The sequence below is a fragment of the Kuraishia capsulata genome, genomic scaffold (genome assembly GCF_000576695.1).
Source record: "Kuraishia capsulata CBS 1993 genomic scaffold, Kuraishia_capsulata_scaffold_2, whole genome shotgun sequence".
NCBI lineage: Eukaryota > Fungi > Ascomycota > Pichiomycetes > Pichiales > Pichiaceae > Kuraishia > Kuraishia capsulata.
The window spans coordinates 436,813-457,708 of NW_019172951.1; the positions used below are offsets into that span (position 1 = coordinate 436,813).

General features: G+C 44.3%; 12 protein-coding genes across 12 annotated transcripts; 8 read left to right on the plus strand and 4 right to left on the minus strand.

Moving 5' to 3' along the window:
- Window positions 1-33: 33 nt before the first annotated feature.
- Window positions 34-741, minus strand: KUCA_T00001520001 (uncharacterized protein; the record flags this gene model as incomplete). Its single annotated transcript, XM_022603709.1, has 1 exon — window positions 34-741. The coding sequence occupies one exon, from the start codon at window positions 739-741 to the stop codon at window positions 34-36; it is 708 nt and encodes a 235-aa protein (XP_022457562.1).
- A 556-nt stretch (window positions 742-1,297) lies between these two features.
- On the plus strand, window positions 1,298-1,777 carry KUCA_T00001521001 (uncharacterized protein; the record flags this gene model as incomplete). Its single annotated transcript, XM_022603710.1, has 3 exons — window positions 1,298-1,346; window positions 1,403-1,532; window positions 1,615-1,777. 3 exons carry the CDS (start codon window positions 1,298-1,300, stop codon window positions 1,775-1,777), a joined length of 342 nt encoding a protein of 113 aa, XP_022457563.1.
- A 351-nt stretch (window positions 1,778-2,128) lies between these two features.
- On the plus strand, window positions 2,129-4,090 carry KUCA_T00001522001 (uncharacterized protein; the record flags this gene model as incomplete). Its single annotated transcript, XM_022603711.1, has 1 exon — window positions 2,129-4,090. The coding sequence occupies one exon, from the start codon at window positions 2,129-2,131 to the stop codon at window positions 4,088-4,090; it is 1,962 nt and encodes a 653-aa protein (XP_022457564.1).
- Window positions 4,091-4,345: 255 nt separating this feature from the next.
- Window positions 4,346-5,848, plus strand: KUCA_T00001523001 (uncharacterized protein; the record flags this gene model as incomplete). Its single annotated transcript, XM_022603712.1, has 2 exons — window positions 4,346-4,424; window positions 4,482-5,848. 2 exons carry the CDS (start codon window positions 4,346-4,348, stop codon window positions 5,846-5,848), a joined length of 1,446 nt encoding a protein of 481 aa, XP_022457565.1.
- A 621-nt stretch (window positions 5,849-6,469) lies between these two features.
- KUCA_T00001524001 (uncharacterized protein) lies at window positions 6,470-6,856 on the plus strand (the record flags this gene model as incomplete). Its single annotated transcript, XM_022603713.1, has 2 exons — window positions 6,470-6,493; window positions 6,548-6,856. The coding sequence occupies 2 exons, from the start codon at window positions 6,470-6,472 to the stop codon at window positions 6,854-6,856; spliced, it is 333 nt and encodes a 110-aa protein (XP_022457566.1).
- Window positions 6,857-7,718: 862 nt separating this feature from the next.
- Window positions 7,719-10,247, minus strand: KUCA_T00001525001 (uncharacterized protein; the record flags this gene model as incomplete). Its single annotated transcript, XM_022603714.1, has 1 exon — window positions 7,719-10,247. The coding sequence occupies one exon, from the start codon at window positions 10,245-10,247 to the stop codon at window positions 7,719-7,721; it is 2,529 nt and encodes an 842-aa protein (XP_022457567.1).
- A 608-nt stretch (window positions 10,248-10,855) lies between these two features.
- On the plus strand, window positions 10,856-11,623 carry KUCA_T00001526001 (uncharacterized protein; the record flags this gene model as incomplete). The annotated part of the gene is made up of 1 exon (XM_022603715.1): window positions 10,856-11,623. The coding sequence occupies one exon, from the start codon at window positions 10,856-10,858 to the stop codon at window positions 11,621-11,623; it is 768 nt and encodes a 255-aa protein (XP_022457568.1).
- Window positions 11,624-11,688: 65 nt separating this feature from the next.
- KUCA_T00001527001 (uncharacterized protein) lies at window positions 11,689-12,109 on the minus strand (the record flags this gene model as incomplete). The annotated part of the gene is made up of 2 exons (XM_022603716.1): window positions 11,689-11,877; window positions 11,933-12,109. 2 exons carry the CDS (start codon window positions 12,107-12,109, stop codon window positions 11,689-11,691), a joined length of 366 nt encoding a protein of 121 aa, XP_022457569.1.
- Window positions 12,110-12,374: 265 nt separating this feature from the next.
- KUCA_T00001528001 (uncharacterized protein) lies at window positions 12,375-14,579 on the plus strand (the record flags this gene model as incomplete). The annotated part of the gene is made up of 1 exon (XM_022603717.1): window positions 12,375-14,579. One exon carries the CDS (start codon window positions 12,375-12,377, stop codon window positions 14,577-14,579), a length of 2,205 nt encoding a protein of 734 aa, XP_022457570.1.
- A 201-nt stretch (window positions 14,580-14,780) lies between these two features.
- KUCA_T00001529001 (uncharacterized protein) lies at window positions 14,781-15,833 on the plus strand (the record flags this gene model as incomplete). The annotated part of the gene is made up of 1 exon (XM_022603718.1): window positions 14,781-15,833. One exon carries the CDS (start codon window positions 14,781-14,783, stop codon window positions 15,831-15,833), a length of 1,053 nt encoding a protein of 350 aa, XP_022457571.1.
- A 46-nt stretch (window positions 15,834-15,879) lies between these two features.
- On the minus strand, window positions 15,880-19,623 carry KUCA_T00001530001 (uncharacterized protein; the record flags this gene model as incomplete). The annotated part of the gene is made up of 1 exon (XM_022603720.1): window positions 15,880-19,623. The coding sequence occupies one exon, from the start codon at window positions 19,621-19,623 to the stop codon at window positions 15,880-15,882; it is 3,744 nt and encodes a 1,247-aa protein (XP_022457572.1).
- Window positions 19,624-19,882: 259 nt separating this feature from the next.
- On the plus strand, window positions 19,883-20,884 carry KUCA_T00001531001 (uncharacterized protein; the record flags this gene model as incomplete). The annotated part of the gene is made up of 3 exons (XM_022603721.1): window positions 19,883-20,038; window positions 20,111-20,217; window positions 20,287-20,884. 3 exons carry the CDS (start codon window positions 19,883-19,885, stop codon window positions 20,882-20,884), a joined length of 861 nt encoding a protein of 286 aa, XP_022457573.1.
- Between the last annotated feature and the right edge of the window lie 12 nt (window positions 20,885-20,896).

Genomic DNA, 20,896 nt, shown 5'->3' on the forward strand with positions numbered 1-20,896 from the left:
TTTTACGACAAAATCAACTTGTAGTTTCGATCATTACCCCAGTTCATTACATATCCTGTCAATATCCTTGAAAACATTGTTCATTTCCTTCCTTGGTATCAGAAACCATTCGGTGTGTATTTTAACATCATTTGAACAGCCCTGGCAGTATAGGTTTCCCTTGCCGTATTTGCTGTGTAAATACTTGTGAATAGCAGATTCCACACTGATCACGTTCTTTGAACACACAAACCCATACTCAGCGGGGTCATAGCGATGATATACAGGCTCCAAACTCAGGCCGGAGAAAAGATCCGATAGCCTATCTCTTCTGCTAATCACGATGTGTTTGGTGTTTGGTAACAGAAGTTTGAAGTCCTGTCTGCACTTGGAGGACCACTGCTTGAGTCTAGTGGGTATGGTCTGTGTGGTAAATCCAACTTTTATAAGCAGGCACCGTCTTGGATTAAAAACATCGTAGCTGGAAGTCTGCTTTATATCGTAACCACCTTTGTTGATCCGTAGCCAGTTCGTCTTGGGGGGCTTTTCCAGAAGTAGATGCGATAAGGTGAACACATAGATCAAGCCTTTCTGCTGTGGTGGTTGTTGATGTGGCTTTCCTTGATAGATATGGTGTTTGCAATAAGTCTCGGTGGTTCGTAGCTTGCATCTGACCCCTTTTGTTGTTATTCCAGCACATTGCATTGGAAAGTTACTCAAAGACAGTTCCCACTGATGTTTTGAAATGTCAACATTGGCCATTATGAAATATGCACCTGCGTGTTTGTGTTAGGCACAATTTTGAGCCGCACCTTCCAAAGAAGATCTGACTACAGGTTAAATCTATACTTTGAAGCGTGAACATGACTTGGATTGTTTCGGGTTTTGCAGGATTTTGATTCAGAAGTTAAGGCAGAAAACGCTTTACAACACATGTGGCACTCCGGTGGCAGACATACTTTTCGCAGGCACCATGCTGAAGAATCTGATGGTTCTGATGGTTCTATGGTAGATCATGAAGAGATACCAGTTCAAGAAACCACCGACTTCCACACTCCAGTTCATGAATCTACAGTTGTGTATAATTCCCCTGAAATAACGAAGCCATCTACTATCTACGGCCACAAATTTTGGCTGCGATTATACGAAAATGTCTTGTTCTTCTGTACCTGGCTGATGGATCAAATGGTGCCCGAGGAAAGCACCAACCGCAGTGTGCTGCTGTTGTGAGTCAAAATTAATAAAAAAAGTTCTATGTTCATGTTTCTAACATTATCATCATCAGGAATCTTCTGGAAAGCCTTGAATATGTGAAAAGATGGACGATCCTCTTGTTAGACTTTTTCGGTCGGAATCCAATGGTGGCTGTACGCAAAACCTCAAATAGCCTTCTTCCAACCTTTAACTAATTGTTTCTCCAAAGACAGTTTTTGTTTTGCCGCCTGTTTCATTTTTGACTCTGATTGCAGCTTATCTCGTTCTGATGATTGGTTACACGATGATCAGCATTATTGCATTTGCAATAGTGTTCACTATTTCCTTCGTTCTTGTCAGTAAGTTGTGTTTTGCTTCCGTGGTTCATAACGTGTCTCCTTCTACACTCCACCTGATCATTTCCAGTACTAACACACAAAGCGCTGCTGTTTACTCCTCTGATAATTTTGGGATCTGCTGTAATTCTGTCTTTTTCGTTGTTCTTGTTCACTGGTTACGCAACAACTACCTTCGCCTTCCCTTATTTCAGGAGGGTCTTTACAATAGTCGCAGATCGGATTCCACCCTCGGTTGGGGTTTCTGAAATTACAAATGCCAAACCAGTTACAAAAGTTGAAGAAATTAAGAAAGAGGTGCAAAATGGGGAGAATTTAGCAGCTAACTGACGGGTTTACCTGATGAAGCTCGCTCGCGCGTAACTTATTGCTGATAATTCGGATTCACATCGCTAGCAGTATTCGTCCTAATAAATGCATAAAAAAGCTAATATATTAATTAAAGTTTCTCCTGGCTATTTCCTTAAGTAACGTGTGGAGCTGGAAATCGCCAAATGGCAGAAGACGTGCCAATGATAACAATCGCATCAGCCTCACCATAGTAAAGATATCTTTATTATTTGATAGTTCCCGTCTGTTGTAACTGGTATTGGTATACCATGATACCGAGAATACCAGTTCTTATTCTATTAGGGCTAGCTGTGCCCTATGCAATTGCAGAAAATGTTGCTGGTGATCAAGCAAAAAAGTGCCAGCTCATCAACACGTTTCCAAGACAAGAGCAGTGTGCCATTGTTACCTCAGCTTGCAGCGATGTCCAAACTGGTATGGTCAAGTTCTTCACGCTGTACTACTGCAAGCTCTCAGGTTGGTATGTGCGAGATCTGGTGGTGATACCGATAGTTTTGCTTTCGTTGACAATTCTGTTCCTGTGCTTGGGAATGACCAGCTCAAACTACCTGTGCCCGAATCTGTCCACTATCTCCAGATTCTTCAACATCCCTGATAACCTTTCCGGATTAACGCTACTCGCGTTTGGAAATGGTTCTCCTGACATTTTGGGAACGTATACTTCTTTCATGACTGGAGAGCCTTCATTGGCAATTGGAGAGTTGGTAGGAGCGGCTTTTCTGATCACTTCCTTCATCATAGGACTGATGACTTTGATTCACCCATTCAGTGTAATCGATGATATGGATGATGAACAGGCTTCGGAGACTTTGCCGAATGACACAAAGAACCAGAAGTTAGTCTTTTTAAGAGACTTGTCGTTTTTCATAGTGTCTATACTACTAGGGGTGGGGTTCTTGTTCGATGGTAAGTTGACTGTGCTCGAGTGCAGTTTGCTTATTGCCTTCTATGTGGCGTACGTTTTGGTGGTGGTATTCTGGAATTGGGTTGTCACAGTTAGAAGGCAAGATGCTCAAATCGACCGGGAAATACGGAGCGTTTATAACGAGGCCACCTTCGACTCTGCACATGTGTTCGAAGAGGATGATATAGAGTGGGGAGATGAATCTAGAAGACGCGCACAACCCAGAATTCCAGGAATGTTAGGTACAAGAGCCTCCATCCTGGAGGCTCTGGAGTTTAATTCTGTCTTCAATAATCTGCAAAGAAGACAGTCGCTGACGACGACTTCCGGGTTCCAGGAGGAAATGAGTTTGCATACTTTGCATAGCAGAGAAGGTGAACATCAGTCTGACGAGGATGGTGATGCAGATTACGAGTCTAGGACCAACCCATTTCATGAAAACATTGGTGAGACTGAAGATGACACATTTGCCCAAGTGCTGGCGGATAAACTTTATCAAAAAAAAACTCCAACTGAATTTGCGGTCATGATACTAAGCGCAGTCACGATACCACCCAAGATTATTTTACAGATGACAGTCCCTGTCATTCACGAGTTTGAATCTGGCGGCTTTACAGAAGCTTATGGACTTAATCTGCTGCTAGTTCAAAGCTTTCTGTCTCCTCTTGTGATCTCCTTCTCTGCCTTCAGAGACTCGCCCAACTACATGATTTACCTGGTGCTGTCATTAGGGATTTCCCTGGTTATCGCGAGCTCGGTCTACCTTATTTTCCTTGCAAATAATCTGGTGGACAGATTTGACAGGAATAGTTCGAAGGTCCAGATTTTACTTGCATTCTGTGGTTTTGCCTCGTCTATCGCATGGATCTCCATTATAGCCAACGAGCTAATCAATGTTTTGAGATTCATCAGTGTGTTGTGGAACCTGTCGGAGGCTATTGTTGGACTCACAATATTTGCAATTGGCAATTGTGTTGGAGATCTTATCTCAAATATAACTGTTGCGCGCATGGGATACCCGTTAATGGCATTGGCTGCATGTTTTGGCGGTCCTTTGCTAAACATCTTATTAGGGATTGGTGCTAATGGCCTTATAACCATGGGAGTTGCCAAGTCTACAAGTCTGGAGATTGAACTTTCACCGACCCTAGTGATTTCTGTGCTCTCATTGCTCTTGAACCTGGTTTTTTTACTAATAATTATTCCTCTGAACTCATGGAAGTTTGACAGATGGATTGGCATGTCCATCATTGGATTCTGGTTTTTTGGCACGTTCATAAACATTGTCGTGGAAATTTCTACATAGTCATAGTCCCCAAAAAGACTTTAAATTATGAAACGGAATTGGTAATGAATTTTTCACTGGTAACATCTACCCAACTCTTACCCATAAATAGCCCTTTGAGACTTTTCAAGAGGTGAACCCCATTGAGTCGTGTGCCGGACCCAGAAATCTCACCTCGACCACAATCGCCACCTCTGAAGTAAGTGACATCCAAATCAAAAGCATACCACCAATTTAATCACAATCCTCGTATAATTTGATTGTTTTTTTGCAAAAATGGCAACCGTTGAATCAGCTGTTGTTGCTAATGGCGAAGCCACCCCGGTAATCGAGGAAGATGCTTCTCCCGTTACAGGTATGTTCCAGTCCCCCATCCGTGACACCAGATCCGTATACTAACTATAATCATCAGCATTGTTAAGCAGTTTGGCATTGATTGAGAAATCGGCCACCACTTTCGATCCAAGATACGTGTTGAAGGTTTTTCGTGAACTGGGCCCTCTTAGAAGAAAGCTGACCGCCGAAACATTGCTTCACGTTATTAAGCAGAGGTATCCAGAAGACCATCCTCACCAAACATCGCTCGTGTCAGCTGTGGAGTCGTTCGTTGAGGATGATTCGATGGACACAACTGAGGAAACTACTGGCTCGGCAGTGACTCCTGAAGTGGACATGTTTGTGCATTTGCTGGTGCAAGTATACTTGCACGACAAGAAAGAATGGACTAAGCTCAACCAGTTCAACGAGTTGGTGATCGTGGCATTGAAGTCTTACAACCGTCGTACGCTTGATTTTATATCCGCCAAGATATGGTTCTACATTAGCAGAGCGAGAGAAGTATCCGGTGATTATGTGTCTGTACGTTCTCCTTTGTTAATGGCTTTGCGCACTGCCACGTTACGCCATGACACTGAAACCAGAGCGTCCACAATCACCTTGCTTATGAGAAATTATCTTTTGGCCAACGACATCAATCAGGCTTTCAATCTGGTTGAAAAGGTTGAGTTCCCAGAGAATGCTGGTAATTCGTTGGTTGCCCGTTATTTCTACTACTTGGCCAGGATCCAGGCCGTTCAGTTGGACTACTCTGCAGCCCATGACAGTGCCCTGACTGCGATAAGAAAGACTCCACAATCCACTTTTGCGGGTGGATTCTTACAGGCCGCCACCAAACTTAACATCCTCATTGAGCTCCTGATGGGTGATATTCCAGAACTGTCCTACTTCAGAGAGCCCACTTTGGAGAAGTCTTTGATTCCGTACCTAGCAGTGACTAGGGCCGTCAGACTGGGAGATCTCACTCTTTTTGCCAAAACTCTGGAAAGCTTCGGCGAATCTTTAAAGAAGGACAATAATTACAACCTGGTGCTGAGATTGCGCCAAAACGTTATCAAGACAGGTATCAGAATCATCTCGTTGTCGTACAAGAAGATCTCCCTGAAGGACGTCTGTATCAAGTTGCACCTAGACAGCGAGCTGAGCGCGGAATACATAGTTGCAAAGGCCATCAGGGATGGTGTAATTGAAGCTACAATTGATCACGAGAACGGGTTCATGCAGAGCAACGAGCTGCTCGATGTCTACTCCACTAGAGAACCACAGGACGAGTTTGACAGGCGTATAAAGTTCTGCATGTCGTTGCACAACGATAGCGTCAAGGCGATGCGCTACCCAATGAGCACGAATAGAATTGATCTCAAGGCTGATATAGAGGCCAGAGAGAGAGAGCAGGAGTTGCTGTCGTTTCTACAAGATGGTGACTTCAACGATTTGCTATAAGATAAGAGGAAGCAGCATTGTATGAGGTTGATTGTCGATGATCAGAACTAACTGTGAATCTATCAATTTCAAGAAAATTATTCGTTTTCTATCCTTTCAGATAATGTAGATAAGGTTGTAATGTGTATTCATCATTTGATCGTCAATCGTTCTCATCTTAGGCCAATTGAGCTCCTCGTTCGAGTGACTGCTTCAAGGTGAAACCGCCTTCAGTGAATGGCGGAAAAATCTTGAAACAGAAACTTGAAAGAGCCGCTGAAAACTGCCCTTGCCACTCTAAATATTATGTTTCATCTATTTAAGCATAATATAAGCATGAATAGTTGAGTCTGGAGCAGTCTGTGACCCGGAGGAAGAGAAACGAAAGAAAAGAAAAAAAACTTCCCACAAATTAGTCTTTTGACGTGTCCCGGCGGAAAACTATAATCTCGAGACATGTGCACGACCTGAAGCCTTTTTTTTGATCCCCTTGACACATTTGAACATAATTTTGTATCGCTTTTCCTACCGTCCATTCTTCTGCTTCTTTTGTTCATAGGCTCTGAGAGTTAGCTTGCTTTATTTGTGAGACCTTTGGTTCCAATGCGCGAAGTGTCATTAGTCTCGGCGTCCCTTTGGACAATGAACGTGATTGTGTACTCATCGGTAAGTCCGTGTGCTCCTTCTGTGTGGTTTTCTCGCTTACTAACTTTACCCAAGTTCACCATGGCTCTTGTATTCCTGGTGCCTACATTGATGCTCCTGTTGCTGGATTTCGTGCTATACGCATACAGAATAGCGCATCGAACTCTCCATCCTCTGGTGTGTCCCGGTAAACACCTGGGTTCTAGCAAAGTGAAGCGGGATGGAAATCAAGAAAAGCAGAAAACGCTGAACGGGAAAGAGTCTCCTGCGATCACGAAGGATTCTACTTCAACTTCTCGTCAGGAATTTTCCGAAACGATAACTTTCAGGATGACTCCCGCCAAACCCAGAAACTTTGTGTACGAGACAGTGGTTTCAGGTTAAGTCATCCGGCATGGTGGCACATTTTCCCACTAAGTTCTATTCGAAGTACACTACATCTCCACCACAATCATGATCAGGACTGGATTTCCTGCTATCGCTTCGCTATCCATGTGGGCATCCGGACGGCTATCCTGCTGCTCATCGCCTAACTTTGCTACTTACTTCTTATTATTGTCGGATCCGGGAAAGCACACCACGCGCTTTGGTTTAGTTTTTATTTATTTATCGAGGGTTACTTATATGGCAGCTTAATTAAAGCTCTGCTCTGCTTTTCGTGGGTATATTGCTATCGGTTTGCTTTTTGCGTTATTACTATTACTACTATTACGGCCATTACGGCTATCACTGCAAGTCGGGAAGACTCGTAGAAAACACTTACTTATGGATTCTGTTTTACTCAATATCCGAGTCCGATATTTGACCCTATATTTGTCAACTCCGGCATTTTTTTGGCGTCCCTCCAGGCTTCGGCATGCTCCTGATATTCTTAGCTGCAGGACTGCAGATTTGGGTCTGGCCCTTCCTTATCTGATTGCTATCGTTGCTCTACCTCCAAACTCAGGGAGTCGACTTTTTAAGGCTTCCTTATAACAATTATAGTGTAAATAGGTTCTTGTACATTCCATTAAATACGTGGGAATGTTATAAGTGTCGTTTGGTAATAATAAGCGACAAGAAACAGCGGCAATAGTGTTGCTGCAGCTAGTACGCTTGGCAGAGATGCCTGGTTCATGGCTCATCATCAGAAGTGTACATAATCTATACAAATCTCTATCGATTTATTTGAAAACATATACTATCGAAGTGGCTACCGCAAAGTTATTATTCAAAAAGGAGTAGCCTCATGTCAACGCATGGCGAACTAACCCTCCCTCGAAACCTCAATAGGCTTGGTGGATGCATTACCTGAATATCCTGTCTCGTTGAAAGCGGTATTTTCGGCGATTTCTTCCTGGATTGTCGTCGCTGCACCATACTGTCTATTACCCTGTCCGTGTCTATGTTGAGCATATGGCCGGGGAGTCCGTGGTGATCCAGGAATAGTTGAAGCTCCCGAAACCAGAGGGTCTCGTTCTCCATCATCATCGTCAAATGATTTGTTTTTGCCTGCAGACAGCACTAAGCAGCATAAAATGAGTAAAAGCAAAGTAATCATTCCGATAATGACACCGATCGCGATGGCAAAACCAGGCAGATGAATACGGAGCTTCCCATCACCATCTGGATTCTCTAGCCATCTCGGCGATATGGGCCGGTCTATTAAGAACATTCCTGTCCTATTCGGCGAGGTTGTAAAACCGTGCTGGAGGACCCGCACTTCGTGGTCTAATCCTTCAACTATTTGCAGCATGTAGTTGCCAGTGGACAGTTCTCTGCAAGAAAGATGCGTTCCGTTAAGCAACGTTGGGATCTTTGACTCGCAGTTTCTCAGCTTCTCGGCAGCATCACCTGGAAGGATGTGCAGCTTAACCAGCTTTTCGAGATAGTCAATATCTCTAGTCGTGGTGATGTTGTCAATTTTCAAAGACCTCGATGTGGGGAGAAGCAATGAGTAGTCCTGGCCTGAATCGAAAATATACGTCAAGTTGGTCAGCTCCATTACTTTGGAGAACAGCTCAGAGTCGGTCGAGTCCACTAGATTCTTCAAGGTGATTTCTAGATCATCTGGAAACACAAATTTGTTGATCGCATGAGCAACACCTTGTGCAAACAAAACATCGGAGTTATGCTCAACCTGAACATTGACGTTGTTGATCTGCATGCACTCATCCTTAATTGATGACTTCACCTGGGTTTTTGACCCGCCAATGCTGGTCAGGTTAGAAGTTCCATCGAAATCACTATACACTAACCCGTTCAGCACCAAGCTTTGCATAGCCATCTTCATGGCCGTCGAGTTAGACTGGAGGTATTTCAATGTCAGGCCAAGATCTTTCCAAGAATCGTAACAGGGCAAAAACACCGTATAGCCTTGCTTGTTGTCCGGCAACGATAGCAGACTAAAATCCTTCAAATACCTCAATGCTTTCGAGCATCCTAGAAATGGGCTCACTGAAACCTCCAAACGAGGAGGTAGTGTCAGATTGTCGTCGATGAGATAAATGACTGTGTTATCAGCCTCGTACTTCTCGTGGTGAACGTAGACGTGATTATTCAAAAAGCTGCCATCATCCCCAAAAGATGATATCTTGATTCTCTGGCAATTTTTGCCCAGTTTTCCACCACAAAATTTTGAATCTACCAACCTATCAGTATGAATGTCCACCTTTTCCCCGACAAACTGGTACATCAGGCTATTTTTGTGGACACCCATGGTGCCTATATCTCTCACGCTATCCTCACTGCTGGGATAAACAAAGATTGTCTGGTTGATACTTGAATCGTCAATCAAGTACGAGAGATCTCTGAAATCCAGTTCTTGAACGAAATCCGACTGATTCAGCCCAAGCAGATACTTCCTTGGAGTGATGTGAACCAGGTCAGGGAGTATGCTCTCGTTGAAAAAGTGGAGCAGTGTGTTGTATGAAGGATAGTTTGTCAGATCCGTGGTGAAGTTCTCAAATTGGATCAATTGCCCACCTTGATGGCTCCGTATTTGAACCGTTTGGTTCAGTAAATCCTGGTAGGTACTCTCATCTCCTTCCAGCACTCCTCCAATATATCCTTTTAGAAAATGGCTTTTCAAAAACAATTCTCTGTCCTCCTTTCCCTCGTGAGTCAAAAGATACGAGATCTCGTGCTCATCAAAAAGAGAGACCGAATCTAGAGGTATCAGTCCCGTGACATTCTCCAAAGTCAAGCAGTCAGACCCCAAGATTTTACTGAATGACTTGGTCTCTTCTCCATCGAACAATGTTCGCAGTACAGTGCACAAATTTGGTCGTTCTTGTAGAAGGATATCGATTCCTTGCACAACAGCGTCCTGAGAACGGGCTTCCAAATCGGCCTCCACAACAGTAGCCTGGTCTATCATCATTATGTCTGTCGTGTAGTCAAGCAAAATCGGTGATTGGTTCATATCAGCACTTATTTTGACACCGGCTATATCCGATGATACCAAAGGCTCGGAGATTATGTACCGATTGAGATCGTGCAGCGAAAGTTTTGGCGCAAGCGCAACGGAATCAAGGCTGTAGGCGCTGTTGATTGGCGCAAGCAGAGTGAAGTTCGCCAGGTCATTCACGGACTCAATGAGCCCACTCCGCTGCAAAGTCAACAGAAATGTACTGAACTCGGCATTTTCAGACAAAATGTCAATCACCGTAGTGGTAGGAGGGCCGTCGTTAGGAGAGGATGCCTTTACCAGACTCTGAGATACAAGGAGAACTAGGAAAAGCAATAACGAGAGTGAGGTATGGGTAGCATTATGAGGCGTTATATTGCTGATCATGGTTTCCGGGAAATTTTCCCTAACCTCGCTGAGAACAGAATGATTGATGGAGTATGTAGCACGCAACGCTTAAAACCCGTATCAAAGACCCTTTCTGATACCATCTTTGACACCCAGCTTGACACTTGCACGATCAATAATCACGTGATTTGAAAGGTGTATCTTGGGGCATTGATTCGTATGCTCATTTTTCTAAGATAGCGTGAAAAAGACTAGGCGATCAATAATAATACCAAGGTCAATTTGGAATAAAGAACGACGAACAAAATTGTGGGTGCTTTATATAGCAGAACAAGACAGAAGGCACGAGAAGTGCGTATCTTCTCTTACTCTTTATATTTTGGTGCACTAACCAATTTGATCAGGCTTGAAAGGTACAAGAGGCCCCGCCACCTGTGGCTTGTGACTCCTTTCAGTACTCCGAACCTCCGATCTCGGGGCAATTCTGGTTCCTAGCACGACCAAATGTGAGATGACTAAAAGCCAAAATTTAACTGACCCACCGGATACTGACCGTGCGGTAGTAATGTGCATTCCTTTATGTTTGCTCTTCTTTAAGATATAATTCCAGTACTTCATTTTTTCAATACTTTTGGTGTTATTCAAACATGTTGAGTTTAACCAGGAGTCTAACTCCACGTTTCCAGGGCGCATTTCCGCGTTTCGCAAAACTTACCCTGGCAGCAAGATGGTTGAGCATACAGACTGCAACCACTCCAAACGAGAACTCACTTAAGTTCATCGTCAAAGATCACCACTTCTTACCTCCATCAGTGGATCATTCTGTGGACGTTGAAGATCTTCCTGCCGCATCTGATAAGTCGCCATTGGCGGTATCCCTGTTCAAGTTAAACGGGGTGATGTCATTGTTGATCGGTCCTGATTTCATCACAGTTAATAAAGTGGAAGACGATTTGTCCAACAACCCAGAACTGCAGTGGCCTGCTCTCAAACCAAAGATCATTGATACTCTGGAAACTGCATTCAAGGAGAAAACTCCAGTGTTGACCACAGAATACATCAGAGAGCTGGAACGCACCCAGGAGGAACCCCAGGACGAGGACGACGATGTCACATACGAAATCAAAGAATTGCTTAATACGAGAATCAGACCCGCACTTCAAGATGATGGTGGCGATGTGCATTTCAGATCTTTCGACCCCCACACAGGAACCGTGTATATCAAGCTTAAGGGTGCGTGCAAATCGTGCAGTCTGAGTGAGGAAACACTCAAGAATGGAATTGAGAGTATGCTCAAGTACTACGTTGAGGAGGTCAATGAGGTAAAGCCAATACTTGACTTGGAGGAAGAGGTGAGTCTCCAGGAGTTTGAGAAGTTGGAGGCCAAGTTGAAGGCTTCCTCAGCAACCAGATAGGTTTCATCATCACCACGTTTAGGTGACGGCGTTTTGTAGTTTCAATAGTTTTTGCATAGGAATTTTTATTTATCTGATTTCGTTTGGAATTTCCTAAAGTTCTCCTGGAATTTTTCAGCCATTTCAAAGTCGATGGTAGTAAGACCCTTCACGTCGTGGGTAGTGAGATCTATCTTTACCCTGTTATAGGTATTGGTGATGGTAGGATGGTGTCCCTTGAGATGGGACCTCATGGCTACCAATGTTAAAAACGACTTGAAGCTGATATTAGTAACAATTCTTCGGCAGGAAAGTTCCACAGTAACTTACCCATGTGTCCTCAAAGTTCTTGAATCGAAAATCTCCACTCAGACAGTCCACGGCATCTCCATTGGTCTGCACTCCAGTCCACACAGTTCTGGAATCAACCTGTAGCTTTGTCAATTTGAGCAGAATCTCTGCCTGTGACAACTTTTCGAGCCCAACTCGCTTTATTATGTTCACCATTCTGTGCGGCCCTATCACCAAGTAATCGGGCCTTAGTAGAAGGAGAGCCCGAGATGAGCACCCGAAACGAGCCCTGCCATTTCCAACACGTTATCTATTCAATCCTCAATAATCGAACCCGTGCCATTGCACTGAAAATATCCAAGAAATAAACTCTGGAAAGGACATTTCCCATCCTTGGATCAATTGAGCATACTTGGCCAACGTTGACCTGCTGCGAGTTCTTCCCGGTGTCTTGGTGTATCTGGCGTAGATCACTGGCCCAATGGCATCAGCTATCTACATTCTCGACGAGAATCTGAACCAGTTGATCTCAAGACAGTACAAATACGATCTCGACTCTTCTTCAGTGGTGGCGAGATTCAAAAATGCGCTTGCCAAGGCTCCCATCGTTTCGCCAGTTCTTCATCACGAAGGTTTCAACTTCGTTTATCTCAGCTATGACGAGATAATCATTATGACAGTCTGTTTCGACAACATCAACATAATGACACTGGCTTCTTTTCTGCAGAAGTTTGCCAGGCTCTTGAAAGATTACTTCATCACTTTCGGGGTTTTTCGGAGCCGAATGGAGAAGCTCGGTCTCAAAGTCAAAGCTGACGATCCTGGCTCCTTCGTTGTCAACGGTGACATTATAAGAGAGAACTACATACTGGTGTATGAGCTTTTTGATGAGATACTTGACTTCGGGGTCCCGCAGCTCACTGAGTTTAACATTCTCAAAGAGTACATCAAACTGCATCACAGAGAAGACTCGGCTGCCGAAAACAACGACTACGAAGACGGATTGCATGACGCAAAGAGTTCGATTCTGAAGAAGAGAAGCAACTCGACCGTCACTCAGAGGAAGACCAGTGCCCAGCAACAAGTAGACACTACGACCTCAACTCTTATCAACTCAAGCATTTCGAGAACCTCAACGACGAAGATCTCATGGAGGCCGAAAGGTATCTTTTACAAAAAGAACGAGATCTTCATCAACTTTAACGAATTGTTGAGGTTTCAGTATAACCTAGAAACCGATGAAGTCATGGTCAACTTCATTTCTGGAGGCGTCGATTGCAGAAGCTACTTATCTGGTATGCCTACGCTGACTCTGGGCCTCAACGAAAGACTGCTCACGAACTTCTACAGTGCAGATGATGAGACCACCAAGAACAAACTCGTTTTTGATAACATTAACTTTCACCAGTGCGTTGAGTTATCGCATATTGCGACGAACAATGCGATCTCGTTCATTCCTCCGGATGGTGGTTTCACGCTGCTGAATTATCAGATCGTTACAGGCAGCAGCAAAGCTTTAAAACCTCTAATACTGGTGAGACCAAGTTACAAAATCTTCAAAAGCATGAAGAAGAAGACCACGCAGACAAAATATAAGCTGCAGATTGCTGTATCATTACAGACAAATTTCAAGAGGAAGTATACCATGAAGAAGGTGAATGTGGTGCTTCCTCTGTTGGTGAGACAGATACAGTGCTCTGATCCAAAATTGAAAGATCTCACCACATTGCTAATCAATTATAACGTCAATCCCAAGTTCAAGACCAAGCTGGGAAATGTCGTTTTGAACTTGGAAGGTGAGACGGTGGAATGGAGAATACCGTCATTGGATGGTGGAATCAAACCAAGCGAGACATCTGACGAATTCAAAATGCTCTGTGAGTTCGAGTTGATGACCAGAGATTCCTTCTTGAAGACTTTGAAGGATAACGAATATCACGGCAAACAGGACAAAAATGCTCTTTTTTACGTTGAAATTCAAGACGAGCTCATGAAGCTCAGAGGTCAAGAAGGGCTTCAATCACCTGATCAGCACAAGTCAAGACGTGCAGATCGGCATTCCTCGGACACCAGTGCGCACGATGACTTTGAGATACAGGTTCCGCTTTCACCAGTCGTATTATCCAAGCCATTGGGTGATCTTGTCAATCAAAAAGAGAAGTCTCTTAAGAGCAAACAGAAGGACTTGGTGAGAGTGTCATTTGAGTTGACCGCGATGACATACTCTGGTCTCAAGGTGGAATATCTAAAGATCGATGAACCTCAGCTTCATTTCCAGAGTTTCCCGTGGGTCCGGTACCTGGTGGAGAGCAAAGATGGTGATTATCTTTTCAAGCTGGGTGATTCTTGCTTTCAGAGCACATTGACTTTGGAGGACTTTGATCTGACAGGCACCAAAGAAGTTGAGGCCGTTAGGGACGACAAAGATGACACACATATCTATGATCAATCAGCACATGTCTCTGAAACAAATCTCGTGAAGCAGGGGAACAAAGAGTTCAGCTATCGTGGACGGTCCATCAGTTTTGCGGAGTATGTTGTGGCTGGTGTGGAGGAGTCCTCACAGCCAGAAGGGGAAACAACAGGCACCAAAATCGAACAAGATGCTCCCCTCAAGGACGACATGGAAAATATCCCCGAAGTCGCAAACGAAAATGAAAATGAAAACGACTCGGCAACCGAATAAACTCCACCAGATCTTGTTTAGCATGCAGTTCCCATTTTCGATATCACAGCCTTATCGGGACTGCCATTTATGTGACGTGTCTGTAGAATATCTGTAGAACCGTCTGGAAGCGATTGATCTCCGCGTTCGCCATCAGAATAAATCGTCACCCCAGATCTTTTTCCCTGATCTCATATAGAAGCTCTTTTCAGAAAGTTTACAATGAGTGTTTCACACCAGGATGTGGCTTTGGCCGTGATAAATTTTTTGCAGAGTGCTAAGGGAAAGGTTGCTCCCGATTTCGAGGAGAGTTTGGATGTTGCCGTCGACTGCATTGCAGATGCTTTTGAGGTTGACAAGTCTACCCAGAAGGCAATTGTTGACTCTAAGTTTGGAGGTAAGGACCTTGTTGAGCTCCTTCAGAGCGTGTCAATCTCCACTCCCGCTCCTGTGCCTGTCGCAGCAGCCCCATCTTCATCAGCAGTCCCAGTGCATATCGATGCAGACGAGGCCAATTTGAAGGCTGAGGGTGAAAAGTTCAAGACCCAGGGAAACGTTCTTATGCGTGACAGAGACTTCCAGGGTGCTGTTGAAAAGTACACCGAGGCTTTGAACTTGTTCCCAACCAATGCCGTCTACCTTTCCAATAGAGCTGCCGCGTACTCTTCCCTCCACGACCATGAGTCCGCCGTGAAGGATGCTGAGGCCGCAATCAAGAGCGAGCCAAGCTATGCGAAGGCCTACTCCAGACTTGGACTGGCCAAGTACCTGCTTGGAGATGCTAAGGCTTCAATGGAGGCTTACGAGCAAGGTTTGAAGGTGGAGGGTGACAAACAGAGTGATGCTATGAAGAAAGGTTACGAGACTGCCAAGAAGAAGGTTATGGATGAGCTGAAGGCGTCGTCTTCGATAACCCCAACTGATTCTGCCAGTAGGGGTGCTTCTACTCCAGGTGCCTCAACTCCAGGTGCTGGTGCTGGGGGTCTTCCTGACCTTGGTAATCTGGCTTCCATGTTTGGCGGTGCTGGTGCTGGTGCCGGTGGTGCTGGTGGTCTTGCTGGTCTCATGAACAACCCACAAATCATGCAAGCTGCTCAGCAAATGATGCAGAACCCAGATGCTCTTAGAAACCTGATGAGCAACCCTCAAGTAAGACAGATGGCAGAGAGCTTCGGTCTTGGTGGTGCGGGAGGAGAAGGTGAAGGTGGCCTAGGTGACATTATGAACAATCCCATGTTCCAGAACTTCATGGGTGGAAACAACAATTCTCAATAAGTTTAAAACACCCATGCTAATGATGGGAGCTTCTATTCATGCATGTCTATATAAAACTTCTCTTAAAATCCTCAAACCCTTTTTGTAATGCTAAGTTTTTGAACCTGAGATCCCGCAATTTCTGTCTTGCGTGTTGCTGCAGCATCAGCTTCATCACGTTTTGCTTCAGAATGTAATAGTTGCTGATCTCGACCGCAAGACTCTCGTGAGTGTGTTTAATTTCCGGACTCAGGACCGCCAATTCACTCTGGAGAGCCTCGAGCTTTTCCATGACTCTTTTGGAGTGCTTCTGTCGGCGACCAGCTATGATTTCTGCCAAAAAGCTTCCACTCAAGGGATCACTAGTTTTCTTTGGGACCATGGCCTCTGTGCTAACTTGTGAAATCACGGTACCATCTCCAGATACATCGTTGACAGTTGACCCCGACATATATCCAATCAATGAAGATATCGAAGATAGGGGACTCAGCGATGTATCATTTTCGGACGCAGATCCATTGGAATCTTCGCCAGTCGGCTTTTTGCTCCGTGCCTTCTCGTCTATCTGTTTTAACCTCGATAATTCCTCGTTCAAACCCAGTAATTCACTGTAAACATCCCACCAACGGCTGACGTGGGTGTTGATGAAATGCTCAATAGACGATACCAATTCGGTGGTGGCTATTGCAAGATAATAAACATATATTGACAACTTATCTTGCGAGCAGAGGGAGGTTCCTTCCCAATCAGAAACCACATTCAAAGTATCCTGCAGGCTTGCTAAAAACTGGACCGGCAGCTTGTCAAGATGAGACAATACGTCTCCAGAGGACGGATCGCCTGAGGCGAAACTTAGCATCCGGCCTCTCAAAGTTGAAAGATCGCGAGCCTTCGTTTCATAGAACACCAGGCTACGGTAAATCCTCTCAAACACCGTCTTGAAGCTGAGAATTTCATTCAGAGAGTATTTCATGAAAGTTTGAATGTCTCCCAAACTGTCTGGCTTCAGAAGCTTGGTGTGATCAGCCTTATCCGATAGCAACAATTCAGCCTGCTTTTTCCGTGCCAAATTCAGTCTTTTCATGTGTTCTGCCTCGTTGATTGGACCTGAGGTAAGAAGAAACTCTCGCAAAGTTGCACTCTGAGCGGTGCTGGGGTTGAACAGAAGGAAACAGGTAATGGTGTTGATGCATTCCTGGTGATAATTCAGTTTGAAGCGAGCAGAGTAGTTTATGTTGGGTTTTTGCGTTGCATCCAGCACTTTGGGAAACCATTCATTCGAGCTTCCAAAGAAGGTGAAAGGATATTCAAGTTTGATCAGCCTCAAGGTCTTCTTGAAATCGTAGAAATTGTGCCATGCTGAGTCCAAAATATGGGCTTCGCTATTGGAGGAAATTCTTTTCAAAAAAAGACATAGCTCGTGGTTGGAATCGTACTTCATTCTTACAGTACCAAAGGCCCCAGGTTGATTCCAGGGCATGTTCTCCTTCAAGAACGTGTAGTCAAGTAGTTCCTCAATCTTTTCGTTTGTGGTTTTTTGGTCAACATCCGATATTAGTTTCCCCTTATCAATCTTGACATAATCAGCAGCAGTGAGACAATACTTATTGTCGTATCGGTTAATGTCCAGTTTGGAGTCTCCGAGCAAAACCTTGATATTCTCCAAACGACTGTATTTCACATACACCATCAGTGGGGTCAACTTGAGCGAGTTCAGTGCATTGACGTCTACAAACTCAAACACCTTCAGAACCAATTCAAGAACCTTTCCGTCTTTAAGGGCATGAAGAATGGTGTTCCCTTTCAGATCCACGTGGTCTCGGTAATCGAATCTCCGACCATGAAGGTCGTACCATGCCTTCACCGATTCTATTGTGGCCCGTAGGAGTTCAAAGTAAAAGGGATGATCATAGCACCGTGTGATTGCAAAGAAAGGACTTTGTTTATTGGTATCTGTCGCAGTCCAATCAATGTAGGTACCCAACTCCTCCACCAGCTCATGTCTGTGGATGAGATAGTGGCCCAAATTCCGCTTATGTGTATCTTGCGTGGAGCAAAACTCCACTTTTTCTTCATCAGTGGCTTGCAGTAAGATGTCGGCAAGCTCGTCAATCACTTCATTATTTTTCCACTGTAGTGCAGCCATCAACAGATTCGTATTGAAGATGTTTCTGTCCTCTAAAACATCATCCACGGTGAAGACATTCTCAAACTTGATCAGTGTCTCAAAAATAAGCCTGTTATTCTGTTGTACTGCCAGCATCAAGCAAGACTCACCCTGGAGGGTACGAGCCCGGATGAAGGAATCCGTAGTAACATTTCCATTCTCAAATGGCAATAGTAGCTTTTCTATCTGACTAGCTATTTCGTTGTCATGCGACGAATCGTTAGCATCATTATTGACATTTTGATCAGCAGATGCTGCTTTGATCAGACCCCATAACTCTGCGTTCTCCTTGGAATGGGATATCAGCTTCTTCAAGTTCTGGCTGTCGCTCAAATAACCCAGGACTGCCTCAAAGGTTGAGATAACGTATCCATCTACTCCCGATTCTAGATCCTCCACCACAAATGAGAATTCTTTGATGTAGGCCAAGTGTTTGTGGAGATCCTTGACCTGGGAATGTACAATCACCATGATTAACAGTCCAACCAAAGTATCTGCATCCACCACCAACGGCGATTCTGAGCTCTCAGAAGTAAGAGCCCGGAAAGTAGACATCAGGATTGATCTTTTTTCACAGGCGCAGTCTGCAAACTGCAGTTGTTTGAACTCGTTTATTGCCTGCAGTATCTTTTTCTCTGTAAAAGGGGCAGTTTTGGCACTATAATCAGGGATCCCAACCTGATTAAGACTCATACTGTTAAGATTTTCGTAGCTTGAATTCAACATGTCATCGTGGTCTCTGTTATGCTCGTTTCTGACCCTTCTAAACTGCGGCCAGATCTTGTCGTAGATGTTCATTTCAATATAAGTGTAGAAACACTCGTTAATGTCCAGCAAAGGATGCGCTTTTGAAAAGTCAGTAAAGAATTTGTCAATCTCGTCGGCATTCAAAGTAGCCTGGTTGAAGATAGCGACCCCGGCTTTCATAGTGTGGTTGAAAGCGTCGGCAAGTTGGTCTTCATGTTCGACATTTCGCACGTTGAAATCGTGAAATAAGTCCTTGAACTTCGTGTTTATTTCCTGCGACAAAGTTGGTGATTCTCGCAAGACGCTGACCAGCGACTTGACATCCTCATTGTCAGTTTGATGGGTCTGGCCAAAATGGTGTGGGGGGCTCTCTTTGATGGAATCCGCATTCTCCAGCCCAGGTGGGGTTGTCCTTGGCACACCTTTCGGTATTGGATTTCCAACTAGCGGTCTGTTTATGTAAAATAGCTGGAATCTAGATCCAAATGGCAAATATGAACAAAAGCTTCTGAAGAGCTCCTTAGATGCAATCTTGGCTACCACTCCATGCTGGAATCCCTTCATTCCAATGACCTCGTCATCGTATATAGACACCTCGCGTCCACTAAGTGTTCTGAACCGCCTGTTCGATTTCCCCGGTTGAACTCCTTTCAGACTAATCACATGGGCTTCCACGAACTCCGTATGGTGGCAGAAGTCTCTATATGGTATTCCCGATCCCTCCTCTATATTCAGCCATAAACTTTCACTTTCTGGTACCAACAAAGCATAATCCTCCGGATGTGCACTCAGCACTTTCATGACATTCTTCAACGGCGATGCAGACGGGTTGGGATGGTTGAACACTGCGTTCAGAAACGGGTTGAACAACAGGGGCATATGCTGCCTAGAAGTCATTGTGACCAATCTTGAATTTGGTTATTTAATTTCAATGCAACGTATTAAAGACAAAAAATCATGAGATATCTCCAATATTTCATAAATTTTAGTTATCTCAACTAGTGTGGATATCCTATAAATGACTATTATAAGTAATCGAAAGCTGAGCTTGTTATCTTAGGTGAGCCACTCCAAGAGCCTCATCGCATCTCAATTTTTTTCCATCGTTACTGTTAATAATCTATTCTTACCCATACAACAACACACAACACTTATAATGGGAAAGGGAAAAAACAAAGATCACGATGATAAGGTCAAGAGCAGTAGGGGCTCGAATGGACACCATTCAAAGACTTTCCACAAGAAAGGGTTTCAGGAGACCAAGTACTCTGTGAAGAAAGATCTCAACTTTCCAGCCAAGATGGCGATGTGGGTAAGTAGAAAAAATTGAGCTGAGATAGCTAAATATCTGGGTATCAGGTCTAGATGACTAACATTTTACTAGGATTTTGACCATTGTGACCCCAAACGGTGTAGCGGGAAAAAGCTTGAGAGATTGGGCCTGATCAGAAGCTTGAGGATAGGCCAGAAGTTCCAGGGAGTGGTGGTTAGGTAAGTTGAAAATGGGACAAATCCAGAACTTTGCGCTTATAGTATACTAACTGACTGTTTTTTACTTAGTCCTAATGGTCAAGGCCTTGTGTGTCCTGACGACAGAGAGATCGTGGAAACCCAGGGTGCGGCAGTGGTTGAATGCTCTTGGGCCAGGATTGAGGAGATACCTTTCAACAGGATCGGAGGAAAGCATGAGCGACTGCTCCCCTATCTGCTGGCCGCAAATCCTGTTAACTATGGTAAGCCCATGAGATTGAATTGTGTAGAAGCTTTGGCTGCATGTTTTGCCATAGTTGGTCATCTGGATTGGGCCAAAGACCTGCTGCAACACTTCTCATGGGGTCCTACGTTTTTGAAGATCAACAAAGACATTATCAAGATATACCAGCAATGTACAGACGCAGAATCAGTCAAGAAGGCCGAAGAAGATTGGATAGAGACTCTTGCTAGGGAAAAACAGGAAAGAAAGGAGCAGAAGGCTACGGTGGATATCTGGATGATGGGGAATCCAAACAGACAGCATGATGACTCGAGCGATGACGAAGAAGAATCTGACGATGATGAAAATGACTATGATGAACAAGATCAACAGTCTGTTCCCGATCTGGTGGGAAGCGAGTCCGAAGACGAGGGTGAATTAGAGGCCAAAAGTGATATTTTCTAATTATTGAGAAAT